Source organism: Apostichopus japonicus, chromosome 1 (genome assembly GCF_037975245.1).
Source record: "Apostichopus japonicus isolate 1M-3 chromosome 1, ASM3797524v1, whole genome shotgun sequence".
Taxonomy (NCBI): Eukaryota; Metazoa; Echinodermata; class Holothuroidea; order Aspidochirotida; family Stichopodidae; genus Apostichopus; species Apostichopus japonicus.
Window position 1 is genome coordinate 13,430,725 of NC_092561.1, and position 15,236 is coordinate 13,445,960.

Here is a 15,236-nt window from a genome sequence, read left to right on the forward strand (position 1 = left end):
TGCATGAACGACGCTACGCTGATATCATTGTGCACGATCTGTTGCACTCTGTGTTAATGCGTTTTCATCATGTTGTAATCAATTGGATAATTAAGCACAAAATTGGTCTGAAATGTCTCAAGGTTCCGACAAAAATTTGGAGGATATAGATTTGCGCCTGTCTTGCTCTTCGTCGAGTTCTGATGGCAGTGAAAGCAAAATTTACGAAGATGAACAAGAAGCATTTGGTTTGCAACCATACCAATTGGAGCCAGTGCCAGTTGCGATAGCTGGTGCAGAAGGAGATTTGAACCGTTGAATTAAAGCAACGATTTCAACGGCTCCTTCAAATTCACTTCGGAATTGTTGATGGTCCTAACAAAGAGCCGTTGATTTAAAACAACGATATATATATATATATATATTTATATATATATATATATATATATATATATATATATATATATATATATATATATATATATATATATATATATTTATATATATATATATATATATATATATATATATATATGTATATATATATGTATATATATCTATATATATATATATATATATATATATAAACATATAATATATATATATATATTTATATATATATATATATTTATATACATATATATATATATACATATAATATATATATATATTTATATATATATATATATATATACATATAATATATATATATATATTTATATATATATATATATACATATAATATATATATATATTTATGTATATATATATATACATATATATATATATATATATATATAAATGTGTGTGTGTGAGTGTGTGTGTGTATCTATATAAATATACATAATAATTACGACAGAATCAATACTATGTTTCGATAGATTAATGATATGTAACCGTACGATAGATTAGATGATCTGTTAAGATATATTAAATAATCTGTTATGGCAGATTAAATAAGAAGAAAAAAACTCCTGTTGAGACAAAGTAATTGAGCAACTTAGTAACAAAGTAAACTCCTCCCAACGACATTAATCTCGCTTTCGAACAATTAAACCTTATGCAAAATGTTTATCACGTGACTTTTTTATGTGTTTTTGAACTAAATCTCACAACAGACATTAGTTTGACTAGCAGACTTCCATTTCCAAGTATTGAAATGTTTGTCAAGCAATTAGTTATTTTCACGTGTGATTTTTGCTTAAACAATGTAAAGCTTATATTACATGCATTTACTTACTCATTAAACTTCATTTGTTAATACATTAAACTTTTTATCTTAATTCACATCATTAACAAGCCTGCTACGTCGTTTTGGTATATTTGTAAACAATTGTAAGAAAAAGGGGGAAATAAGGGGAAAAAAAAGGGGAAAAAAGGGGGAAAAAGAAGACTTTTTGTATTTCCACAGTTCAGAATATTCTGCAATGCCTAACATAAGTATTGTCAAAATATTTTATTAGTATTAAATTCTTAATCCTCATGTCTCCAGGCAAAAAAATATATGGAAAGGAGAAGACTATTCCTTGGAAAGCTTCAAAAAAGTTTAAAATTCACATTCGATATTTGTGATACAAATTGATTAGTTCCGCTTTTAGTAATGAAGTTATGAAATGTCCAGTATTTGCTATAAAACTTGTGACATCCATCATACGATATTCCTTACTGGATGTCCCATTATATAATCATAATATTAGTTACATTGCAATGAAATAAAGCTGAAAGCAACGTATATAATGTTATATGCGTAAGCGCACTATACCAAATAGAGCATAAAACATGCTTAATTACTAAAACAGTATATTTATTAATACCCACTTTTGGCAACGATTTCATTTTAAATTAATTAACGAATACCAAAACTCCCCTGTAAACATTGCTACTAACTTTTGGCGGGTTATAGTGTTAGTACATTATAAAATAGTTTTTTTTTGCAGCAAAGGAATTGCTATACAAGGATTGCCACCAACTAAGTGCTGGATAGTCCAGTTGGTAAAGAGCTGGGGTCGTAATCTGATGGTCACTGGTCCGAATCCCTGTCTAACCATAAGATTTCTTGTATTTTCCATTGTCTAAAATTTCCCAATCAGTTTCCAATTATTAAGATACATAAGTATAACATATGTAACAATAAATATCAATATGGCCGAAAACTTTACACTCAAGTAGGAATACTACGGAAAGACTAAAAGAGTGTTGTACCCACATTTTTGGAGATATGCAAATCCGTGAAGTGCTTACTTTTTTTTTCTTTTTACTTTAGGATATTTCATAATACCAACAAAAAGCAAAGGTATGTTTTATTGAACTATAATTTACAAGACTCATTTTAAGCATTTAGGATATTTCATAATACCAACAAAAAGCAAAGGTATGTTTTATTGAACTATAATTTACAAGACTCATTTTAAGCAATCAAGTCCCACAACTGCTGATTGTTACTTTACGAGAAATTCAAATTTTTGGTCTCTCCATGTGGGTAGTATTTATTAGTGATTGAGCCTGTTTTAATGTGGGCATGCTTTCATCATGATAGTTTTCACAGCTGTGAAAAAGAACATTTTCATTGAAAAAAACCCCAATCAGTTTCCAATTATTAAAATACATAAGTATAAAATATGTTACAATAAATATCAATATGGCCGAAACCTTTAACTCAAGTAGGAATACTACGGAGTGACTAACATAGTGTTGTAACCATATTTTGGAGATATGCAAATCCGTAAAGTGCTAACTTTTTTTTTCTTTTTACTTTAGGATCTTTCATAATATAAAAAAAAGCAAAGGTATGTTTTATTGAACTATAATTTACAAGACTCATTTTAAGCAATCAAGTCCCACAACTGCTGATTATTACTTTACGAGAAATTCAATTTTTTGGTCTCTCCATGTGGGTAGTATATATTAGTGATTTAGCCTGTTTTTATGTGGGCATGCTTTCATCATGATAGTTTTCACAGCTGTGAAAAAGAACATTTTCATTGCAAAAAAAACCTGGTATGCTTCACTAATGTTGAATCACTAAATGATACCTACCACCAAATATTGTTGCGCACACGCAATAGCAATTTGGTTTACTTTCTTCGATGACCAAAGCTCTGAACCATTGGCATTCGGTTTCCTCAATCCTCTGGGTCGTTACCTGTTTATATTTACAGCTTATTGTCCCCATCTCTTTGCGGTCTCGTTTTCGGCGTCTCTGTGGTTCAACATTGAACTTCAATGAACGTAAGTCCCACGAGCTCGTGTTGGTATCAACAGTTCTTAAAACATTCACAGCATTTTGTATTGATCACGGACAGATTGAGACTTGTCTTTCAGGTTATATTTGAGTTCATATGCACAAATAAAACGTTAATATTAGTATACATTCATACCATGTAAATTAATGATTCATTCCATTATAAGTAGAATCATGATCACACGTACGTGAAAATCATAAGTGAAGACGGATTTTTCATTTAAAGCCCCTCAACTATTGTAATCTCTTCCACTTTAATTCTCCCAATTCACCTTTCCCACACTTTCAATCCCTACTTTCTTGTCAAAAATTTCTCATTATTTCAAACTATTTCACACACTATCATACTTTTATAAAGGCCCTTAATTGCTCATCTATCATATGCGATATCTTCTCTTAATTTTCTCCCTATAAGTTTCCCATCCCTGTCTGCCATTTATTAGGCTCTAGCTCTTTAACTTCTATTTCTTCATCTTTTCTTCATCCCTAATAGTTTCGAGCCTCTTAATTAAACAGTACTGTTCGTTCCGCCCTCTCCCCATTTCTTTTTAAAAAGATGTTTAAACCGACACTAAGCACCATGCATATGGTAATTGTTATTGTTTTATATAGGCTACATATATATGTAAAGATGTAGTAGAGTCAGTTTCTCTATTTGTTTTCCCTTTCTTCCGCTATTCCCTAGCAAGTTCCCTCTCCTTTTCCAAGCCACTGTTGTTTTCCTTAGGCGCAATATTGTTATGTATTGAGGTTTGTGTACCTATTCAATTCACTACGTGTGCATTATGTGTCCGTACAAGAAAAGTTAATTACTCACTGAGTTCGTTACAGTGTGTGTTCCGTAGGTAATTCGTACCAAGTATCACAGATGGTTTGAAATTGAGGGGGCTTTTGTAGTATGACTGAGATGCTGAAGGGAAGATGGGCTCTAGGGCGGAACAAACTTTCGGAACACCCTATAGATCTCTATCAACCTCTTCCAATCCATTCCTAAGATTAAGTTTATTCTTCATCGTAGGACATATCTGCATTGTGTTGATATACAGTAGACTGTGTGATGTGTTTATGCTATGTCTTACTATAGGCCTACATACAACAGTACAAATATACATTTAAGCTTTGGCTAAGGATATTTGTTAGTTTGTTATTTGTTTGTGTCCATGTTTGGGGTAGAAGTATGTAATGCCCTGTTGGTTAATCAGTGCCTGAAGATTAAGAGTTATCAGCCAATACGTTTACTAGGTAACATTTTTATTAACTTCAAGTTTATTGCAATGCAGTCCACAGTGAAGTATGAAAATGATCAGATTAGCAGATCTTAGAAGAATCTCAATTTAAGACACTGATGATAAATCAATTAAGTTATTTTTAGGTGCTATGCTATGCTATGTCTTACTATAGGCCTACATACAACAGTACAAATATACATTTAAGCTTTGGCTAAGGATATTTGTTAGTTTGTTATTTGTTTGTGTCCATGTTTGGGGTAGAAGTATGTAATGCCCTGTTGGTTAATCAGTGCCTGAAGATTAAGAGTTATCAGCCAATACGTTTACTAGGTAACATTTTTATTAACTTCAAGTTTATTGCAATGCAGTCCACAGTAAAGTATGAAAATGATCAGATTAGCAGATCTTAGAAGAATCTCAATTTAAGACACTGATGATAAATCAATTAAGTTATTTTTAGGTACAAATGATTCATTAATAACTAGATGCTGTTATTGTACCGATTATGATTCCAGTCGTAATGCTTTTCCTTTTCTGCTTGAAATTTTCATACATAGTCAAGCCTAATTTAACATGCCAATTTCAGTGTGGTTAAATAAGGCACACAGGGCTTCAACTAAACTTGTGCTCTTGTAAAAAAATGTAATTATCTGACCAGCTAAAGTTTCTTGTTTCTTTCGGACAGGTGGAAGTGTACCCAGAACGAGCAAATTGCGAACGTTTTGACGTGGTTTTAACGTTCAACTAGGCCGGATCGATTGTAATGGGCACCCCTCCCCATCGTGCAAATGGTTGGAAATGTATGCAATTCGCTCCAATTTTGTTATTATCATCCAAAGTAGTTATTTTTATCGAATAAATTCGTCGCAAAATTTAATTTGCAGAAAGAAACGTTGCTCTTATAACTAGATTATAGCAGTTTGGTGTAAGAGCATATTTGCCCCATACTGAACCAGTAACTTAAGTGATTAAAAGTGGATAATCATCTTAGATTGAAAGTAAATTGTGGGACTTTTGTGGTAGTCTTAAGACCGTTAGAATACTTAGGCATGTGTATAAATTGTTAGAATTATTGGACAGTAACGAATCTATGGAAACACTTGAATGAAACGTTCGCTTGCAGACAATTTAATACCAGCAAGGAAAATTCAAAATAATTTACTATTCTGTTGAAGCACGGGTAGGTTGAAAATTTTGCGTGATGTTATTATTATTACATTATTTTAAACAGTTAACTGTTGCCACCATGTAGATAAAGTCGTATCGCTGTTCCTTCTCTGATCTCAGATATAACATTGTTATATAACAATATATCATCATTTTATAACAGTATAAACATTATTTAACAGTATTCATATAACAGTTTTCGTTATACCAGTATGCATTATATAAGCAAGTATTATCGTATAACAATTTTAATTGAACCCTAGTTTTGAACTATAATCCATTTCCAATGCTTAGCCATTCATATCAATTTTATCAATTCCTCACGGTTGTTTTCGGTATTTTTGAAGTTTACAAGTGTACTGTACATAACAATATATTAGTGACTTTTACACTAATATAACAACCCACTCCACTACTGTTGTCATGCTGTTATGACTCATCAAACTGGGTAGGAATTGGACGTAAAAGGCATATATGCGAGTCATACGAGTGTCCATTACCATTCGGGTACATCTGTATACATGCAGTCTCATAATTTACCTTTGCCTGATAGAACTAGTCAGGGGAGAAAAAAACCAGTCGCACGCGTGTCCATATCAGTCGGCTACATGTGTATACATGCGGTCTCATAAATTACTTTCGTCCGATAGAAAGAGTCTGGGGAAAATAAAACCGGTCGTACAATGGATTTTGTTTTTTCTTCTTGTGTTTAATATGTATTTTATTCTTCTGTTTTCTGTGATATAGAGTCAAGAGCTGGCTATGCATTTAAGGACTACATAGGGATGTACATTGATTACAACATTTCAGTCTACATATGAAGACACTGCACTAAGTCCTCTGTATAATGAAATTACCTAAGCTTCCAAGCTGGACTGCAGCTTTCTGTGCTTTGTTATTTATTAATATGATGACCAATGGCAGTATGAAGGTATGTGGGATCTTTTTCGAAAGTATGAAAACAATAAACGGATTAAGCGGGACCATGGCAGGACTGATATTTGTTGTTCCCAACGCAGTATCACATTTGATAGGTAAGTAACTGTCGCATTAATATATTGAATTAAGTCTACCTTGTTTGATCTAATTAACTCAATCAGTGCAGTGTACATAGATTATCTAGCAGTTTTTTATTTGTGATTTCATCAAGTTTTGTTATCCATTTCATTGGTGATTTCATTTCATTACTATAACTGTTGTCGTATGTCTGTCGGTTGGTTTTCAAGACAAAAAGGATGTGGTAGGCTCTATATATTTATGTTGCCGTTAATGAGACTGAATCATTATTAATGTAGGTAATATCGCACATTCGTGTTTGATAAGATTCAAAATGAGCTATAGTGTATGTATACTTAAACGGTGGGTAAATTGATTCGTTATACATTAATTTTCCTTGCAAACTAAATTGACTTCATGGCGTCTCTAAATCCAACCATTTCAGAACATTTTGCTGGTTATGCTGAGAACGTCTGTGAAGCGAGTTAAAATATACGCACATAAAGAAAAATAAACACACACACACAACAATAGCATTGTTCGAAAGAGGAGGCAAGAGCCTGCGGTGGAATAACGACCTGCCTAGTTTCGAATATCTTGACAGACAATCCGTGTCCATAGCCTAGTTGGTTAAGGTATCCACACTTCAAGCGATATGCCCGAGTTCGAATCCGGTGGAAGCTGGAAGGTTCGTTTATTTATTGTATTGGCAAGACATACGTACACTCCGCATACATACATACATACACCCGCATACATACATTCGATTATAGCCAAGAATGTCAGTTGAGAGTGAAGCAGTCACTCAATTTGTTTTTAACAGATGCATTTACGAAAACATTAATTAAACATTAAATGCACAGTAGTGAAACAGAACATCAAGCAGCGCAATTAGTATTCTAATAAACTTGTTACACTAATGAAATTTGTTTCACAAGTAACTGTATAGGAAAACTTTGCCAACTTACTGGAAATGACAACACCAAAAACATTCCGGTATAGTTTTCAAACCGGGTAAAAAAAGATACCATATACAGTCGCTCCAAGATTGTTTCGAAATGCACTCAGAAAACGTTTTACACAGATTAAGTAAAATTTTACTTAATTTTCATGTCAAATAAGAACACTATAACATTCAAAATAAATAAAATTAATAAAATTACTTAACTGCTGATTTGTAAAGTTGTAACGCAAATACAATACTGTATGTAAAATTTTGCCAGAAAAGATTACATAGCACCTGTTCAGTAAATATTTTACACAGGTTTTAGCTTAATTATTACATAGGTAAACATTTATGGATGCATGTTTGAATCGCTCACAGCAGAAAGGTTCATTTAAGAGAGAGCAAAAAGCAATGACAACACAAACAATTCAGAATGTGCGATTTTCAGCAATTAAACACCCTACTACCTTTTTATTCCAGAGTTCCATATATTATATCCCATTAAATGTAAAATGAACAATTTAGACTATGAAAGTATTTTCTTGTGGAAGTAAGTCAACTAAAAAGTACCAACATTTCCAATTGCTACAGTGCCATTACTTGGTCTGTGTTGTTTGCGCCTGCAAAACACAAAGAAATAACTCTTCCCAAAGTCAATATCAAATAGGCAACAACTTTATATATATGCTGATCCGTGGGATGAGAAAACGTGGAGTGCTGTCTATGATGACTGCTACACTGCAGTTACTTTGTCTTTGTCGTTGACTCATGCCTTTGGTATTCCAAATTAAACACAGAGAAACAACTCTTCCCAAAGTCAATTCCAAATAGGCAACAACTTTAGACACATTCTGATTCGTGAGATGAGAATACGTGGAGTGCTGTCTATGTGTAATGACAGAGAGTAAGGAAAAACAAACAAAACAAATCAAATAGATTCCGTACTTCTCTGTACGTGGTGGCAACTTTATTGGGGGTTATGTTTAAGCATGGTAAGAGGGCGGTGGATAATATCTACTCCCGGAGAAGAGTAAACTACTGCAAAATAAAAAGGAAGAACAAAACTAATAAATATAAAATAAGAAAATATATGGGCAAGACATCTTATGAAAATAACTGCATGGTAACTGTATGACCTGAACTCTTACATATCCATTAGGCAACTCTAAAAATAGCAGAGAATTATACTGAATAGGGCTGACATTTAAGCCTACACCCTATGTTAAACCTAATACCAATATATTAGACTGCTACCATTTTGCGTCAGGTTAACATAGCTTCGCTCAACTAACCAATGAGAGAGGGATATTTAAATCCAAGGACACGTCTGCCCAACAATCTCTATACCACATCAAGTGTAACCTTCGTCGTAATCGTGAAACAGTCTTTGATAATTACAGAAAACAGGTGGGCTTTAACCAACATACAATTAAACCAGCACATTTCCTTATGAGATAATAATATAACCCATGGAGGTAAGTAATTAAGCCCTAGGCTATTGGCATATAGACCAGGCAAATAGGTTAAGAAAACAATAACATAAGATAAAAGAATATAAAATAATCACGAGAGTAATCTCAATCCAAGCTAAAATACAAGTCAAACTTCTAGCACAAATAGACCAGTTAACAACTTCAGGCCTAAACAACTCCATACGGTACATTGGTGTAACGCACATGGGCCCCGCCATCTTAATTACTAAAAGAGGGCGCTAACCTGAAATCGTGTCAGCGATATATACAATATTTACATAATATTGGGCCAGTAACGAAACAAAGGGCCCAGTCTTAAATACTTTTACTTAACTTATCCTTTGCCGTTAATAAAACAATAATGCTCATACAACGTTATTCAATAATAATCTTAAGGATCTGCTCCACAAAATGAACATAAAATCTACATGATACAAGCCCGATGATAAATGTATTTAAGTTGAAAACGACCAGCCTATCTGCGGGGTTTATACGAAATACCACGCAGTAACTTACACAATGATGCTATATGGTGAACAATACAAGTTGCACAGTATATGCACACTTTGAACAGCGAGTGTTTACGAGGCCCGACTGTGGGTCTACGAAAAGTTTGCCTAATCTCGCTTTCAAAACTACTTAATTAGAGACGAAAAGTATCAAATACAGTTAAGATAGTATTTACCTCTAACATGTTGACTGATGAACTACATCTCTCAATAAATGACGGTAATGAGAACAAAATAGTAAGATACAATATAGCTGCCGTTGAACGTAAAGCAAGGTGATTTCGTAATGAACAGCATAAATAGAGAACGAACAGGGCTAACTTAGCGAAACCGCAAGCGCTGAACATGGGACGCCAAGTAGAACAAAAGTATGTTGGAGAGTACATGCACATTACGTAAATAATCGGTAGCCTAATGGGCACTACCTCACACTCTCCCCTGCTAAAGGAGGTTTGTCCTCAAACGACCAATGTATACGAGATATCTGAAATACGATAAAATGGATTAATACGAAAGAAAACTTTTACAAAAAAAATATACATGCGTATCCGCACTACCAACTAAAAGTACTCTGGCAAACTATTGCTAGCAAAAAAACTGTTTATCTACAATCAAGGTTGTCTAACAACGTTTGACACGCTCAAGCAAATTTTGGGTTTGCCGACACAAATCTGATAACTTATTATCATACAAGGTACTATTTGTCACACTGCTAATACTTCTCGGCAGGTGGCTGATATTAGAGTGAAACCCTCTGGTGACTCGAGCACTGAGGCGTAGAGCAAGGTGATTTAGTGATGAACAGAATAAGGAGAGAACGAACAGGGCTAACATAGCGAAACCGCAAGCGCTGAACATGGGACGCCAAGTAGAACAAAAGTATGTTGGAGAGTACATGCACATTACGTAAATAATTGGTAGCCTAATGGGCACTACCTCACATATGACAACTGCTAAACTGCAGTTACTTTATTGTTTTTGTTTTTTTGCACGGTAAGCATGAAAATCTCGAATCTGGTTGCACTTCACACCACCAGGCAACTGGTAGACAACTTTTTGGACAAATTCCCAGGCACTAAGACATGAACTTTGGTATAATTCAAATTAAACACGTAGAATGATTTGAAGCAAACATTAATGGCTTTATAAATGTCCTCTGGGGTATGGCATGTCTCTCGTTGATCACAAATGACTGCTTGGGATGTATTTTGCTTCCTCCAAGAAGTAACACATATGGCTGAGGTCTTTCTGAATTTTTTTGCAAATAGAATTCCAAGTTGATGCTTCCTCAGTAACAACAGAGAAAAAAGAAAATCCCATCATAATGAAGTTGTGTTAAGACCTCCTTGGAGCATAAGCAGTTATTTATATGAACCCCTCACAAAACATTGACATTCCTAAAGAAAATGCCCGCAATTTAATCAGTTGTGATTCTAACTTTTTCAAGTACGTTCGAAACTAGAAAGCCTGATTGCATATAGTGATTCCTTGTCAAAACAGCAACTTGCATTAAACATTCATCAGACAATGTAGGTTACTTTTACAACCAATGCATCATGTTAAACATGCTTAAAGCAATGCTCACTTCCACTGTATGCAATTGTGTAGATTGCTATGAATTATAACAGCTAGATCACTTCCATAATATAGCTAAATTTTAGTTGGGTCACGTTCACTAACATAATATCAAGACGTACCTTCGAATTTTTCAATCAATTCTTCCAGACCCCAGTCTCCTAACGTCATTTTCCATGCCATTGTAGCTCGTAATCGCACACTGAGTACGAAACGGTATATGGCTTGGAAAATGACGTTAGGAGACGCTTTGGTAAAAGTTACTTGCTATCATGTAAAATGACTTAGTAGATGTTTACAGAAAGTTTGTGTAACCCTCAATCGCATGCATATGAAAACTTTTACAGAATGATGTGTAATATTTACATAATTCCATGTTCTTTTTTACAACCCGTGATTTACATAACATTATTTTACATATTGTTTTCGGTGTGTGGGCGCTCCTTTAGATTTAACACATTCGAGTGTATCATTATTATTAAATTAACCAAGACCTTCATGTAGATTGTGCAAATACGCTATTCACTTTTGCTTTCATTTAGCTCCTATCATCAGCTCCTTTACTAGGCATTTCTCATACCGACAATTGGGAATATTTGGAGGATGCCTTGTCGGAGGCGGTTTCATCTGTTCAGGGTTGTTTGCAAATCACAATTCTCATTTCCTGGGCTATTCTGTTATAGCAGGTAATTTTTTTTTTAAAGAAACAGTGCAATAACTATTTGAAGTATGTATTTATCAAGCCTGTTAATAAAACATTCAGATATTCATTGAACATTCCTATCATACTTAATGTAGAAAAGGCACGCACAAGAAAACGTTCAATTTCGAAGAATAATTGATGATCGATCCTGTCTTCTTTCTATCAAGGTGTAGGCTTTGGTTTCTTATTCCTACCAGCTGTTCTCTGTTTACGTGAGCAGGCACCAGATCACTTCGCCAGCTTGATGCCTTTAGCAACATTAGGGGGATATGTTGGCATTGTGTTACTACCAGGTATTGTCGAGGTTTTTCTAGAGAATTATGGTCTTCATGGAGCCTTTTGTCTTTATGGTGCATTAACTTGCAATACGATACCATGTGGTCTTCTTCTTATCGGTGGAAAAGGAAAACAGTATGAAAACCATAGCAATTCCGTTGGTAAATCAGAACCAAGTCAAGAGGTCGAGTCGTTCGATGAGGAACTTCATAACTTCACAAATTTAAAATATGGAATGCTACCTTTGATGAAATACTTCCGATTGTTCGCCATTGTTCTCAAGGAACATTTGTCATTGTTCTTGGATCTTACCTTCACATTATTCTTCATCACAGCTAATACAAGAAGATTCCCAAGCGATAATTGGACTTTATTTTTAATACCGTACAACCAAGAACTCGGAATGACCAAGACTAATGCTGTAATTATTTCAGCATTTGGAGGAATTGGCGGTATTTTTGGTAGATTCGTTGCAGCTGCTTCGTTTAAAGTCACGAACATAATTTCACCTTTGACCTTATTTGCGTTATATTATTGTTTCAATGCGCTCGTATTTGCGTCCTTCTCGCTGTGGAGTAACTTTAAATTTTTGATATTTTGCGGATTTTCGAGTGGCCTCCTGATATCTCTCATAGCTGGTACAACGTCTGGACTTGTGCTTCAATTCAGTTCACCTAAAACATTCCAGAGAGCATACAGTTTATTGCATTTTGGTTGTGGCATATTTTCTATTTTTGCGGGCATCCTCTCTGGTACGTATTTAATATCACCTTTCTCTTTCCTTTTTTCTTAGTTTTAGGGAGAACTTCCGTCGTTTTTCTTAACTCATAGTAAGACAATTCTTTCAAAGTCGTGTTTGTGATAGATCTGTGTGTATAGTTTGTCAATTTTTAATTATTTAAATATGATTTAATGTGATTTTCAGTGTTTGGTCGATTTCGTTTTCTGAAAAAAAAACAATCGAAGTTACTCCAAACGTTTTCTGAACGCTGAATTCAGTTCTGTGCTAGAAAAATAGCAAATACATTGTGTGTATTTAAATAAACTTGGTTAAGTACGGCTTTTTATTAATTTGACGACTTTGTTTATTGCTTAACTGTCGTGTCTTAGCCTTTATTGGTATACTAATGTGTTTAACTTATAGTGTGTGGTACTTTAACCATTATGGGGTCATGCTAGTCTTGTAACCTTACATAAAACAAAATTGGGGGCTATAGTAATATTTCGTGTCTTTTGGTACATTATCATTCTTGTATTAGCAGTGGAGCCAGCTAGTGTCAGATTGTGCATTATTGAATTCAAAATGGTGCTTTAACTGTGACTTTATTTTAAACTTTCCGTAACTGTTTTGTCTTACCCTATATAGGTAAATCATACGACGTCTTCGGATCGTTCGCAGTAATGTTTGAAGTAGATGCTCTCATCAATGCTGTTAGTTGTGTGTTGGTGGTGGTTATCATCGTCCTACGGAAGCTTAACTATAAAAATACGATACAAAATTAAGTATATTTAAATCAATAGGATGGAACGACCGCGATCATACTGGTACGTTGGTGATTTGAATCACAAAATTGAACTCACGATCAGGTATCATAAGGTAACTAGAGAATGAATATGGAGTAACACGCACCAAATCGGGGCAGGGGATGCTTACTTACAAAATATAGTATCATACTCATGTGAATATGGGAAATTAGGAAAAATGCATTCCACTTGGACTTAAACTGAAACGAGAAGCTAATGCTGTCACCACCAGCTGAGTTAGGCCCATATAAGTTGAAGTATGGAGAATGACGTCATGCGGCATATAATGAAGGCACTCATCCAACTGGTGGCGCTTTGCTTGTAAGGCAAGAAAGTACCGGCGCATAATACAAACAATACGTCTTTGACAATTTAAGTGATAAAGTTGACATAAATCACTCGAAATGATGATATCGTGTGCCGCAATTGAGTGCCAAAATCGTCAAAATGTTGCAGTGGACTGCAGTTTCACAGGTAATTCTCAGGAAGCGATTGTGAAAGCAATTACATAGGAATGTAATTATTTACTAGTGTCGTCTGCTCAGCTGCTATAGTGACAACTAAGTCACTATCTGAGTGTAGCATTTAAATAATACAAGCAAGAAATATGCCATGTGCCTCTCTGATGCCGGAAATGGCACTTTCCAGACATTAAAAGTTGCATGTAACACTCCACTTGCTCGAGTCATTAGAGGCGGAAGAAAAGTTTTTGCAACATGTCTCTTTGTGGTGAAAAGTACACCTACTCTTTCGAGATAAAAAAATACTTGTAAAATCAAATTCAAAGTTGAATGCACAATGCATGTATGAAGAAGAACAAATGATCAGGATTTTTGCCGTACAATGCAAAGCGCTCTCACATAGTTCAAGGCTTTCCTGCTTAAACACACGGCGATACACTGTGTTAACATTCTTTCAAATTCAATTTGTATGGTTAGTCCTCAGTCTATGACAAACTAGTCACCTAAGATCCATTTCGCGAGACTTAATGCGTTTCTATTGTTTAATTAAAGGTATATATATATATATATATATATATATATATATATATATATATATATATATATATATATATATATATATATATATATATATATATATATAGTGTGACACTTGTGTGACCCTTTGGGAGCACTGATTACCGTTTCACATTGCCTGGCGAATCAGAATAATGTTACATATATTTGATAAGTTAACACAGTGGGGAGGTGGGGGTGTTATTTACAGAATAGGATAGGATATAAAATATGAAAACAGCACTTTCAAAGTTGACATTAAAATTTGTTGTAACTTTATCAAACTATAGGCTATTGTTAAGACTACAGTCAGGTACAATTTGAGGTGTTCTCCGTGCAAATTACATATACCAAAGATTTTTTTTAAATAATTAAAAATATGAAAATTATGGCGACATTCAATTTTGCACTAAGTGATGAATATACTGTAACCCTCTAACAACACTTGGTGCAACAGTGATGCATGATATTAATAATTGCATGCATAATATTGATACATAATAATTAAGTTGGATGACATATATTCCATCCATTCCATTCTTCATTTTAAAAATTAGCTACATTAGCTTCTAGCCTATTAATATCTATATCCCAAGTTTTACT

At 34.1% G+C, this 15,236-nt stretch overlaps 1 protein-coding gene across 3 annotated transcripts; it reads left to right on the top strand.

The window, feature by feature from the left end:
* The first annotated feature begins 3,052 nt into the window (after nucleotides 1-3,052).
* Nucleotides 3,053-14,641, top strand: LOC139968027 (uncharacterized). Of its 3 annotated transcripts, XM_071972320.1 has the most exons (6): nucleotides 3,053-3,207; nucleotides 5,135-5,249; nucleotides 6,364-6,650; nucleotides 11,657-11,800; nucleotides 11,985-12,845; nucleotides 13,460-14,641. In XM_071972320.1, exons 3-6 carry the CDS (start codon nucleotides 6,464-6,466, stop codon nucleotides 13,594-13,596), a joined length of 1,329 nt encoding a protein of 442 aa, XP_071828421.1. In that variant the 5' UTR covers nucleotides 3,053-3,207; nucleotides 5,135-5,249; nucleotides 6,364-6,463; the 3' UTR covers nucleotides 13,597-14,641. The 3 variants fall into 3 exon arrangements, with proteins under 3 accessions (XP_071828421.1, XP_071828430.1, XP_071828438.1); XM_071972329.1 differs by having other exon boundaries at nucleotides 5,135-6,650; XM_071972337.1 differs by lacking the exon at nucleotides 11,657-11,800.
* Nucleotides 14,642-15,236: the final 595 nt, after the last annotated feature.

Excerpts from the sequence above, each read along its gene's own strand:
- LOC139968027 (XM_071972329.1), top strand. The coding sequence starts at position 6,464 with ATGAAATTACCTAAGCTTCCAAGCTGGACTGCAGCTTTCTGTGCTTTG. Across the intron at positions 6,651-11,656 it reads CGCAGTATCACATTTGATAG|CTCCTATCATCAGCTCCTTT; the intron begins GTAAGTAACTGT and ends GCTTTCATTTAG. Across the intron at positions 12,846-13,459 it reads TTTTGCGGGCATCCTCTCTG|GTAAATCATACGACGTCTTC; the intron begins GTACGTATTTAA and ends TACCCTATATAG.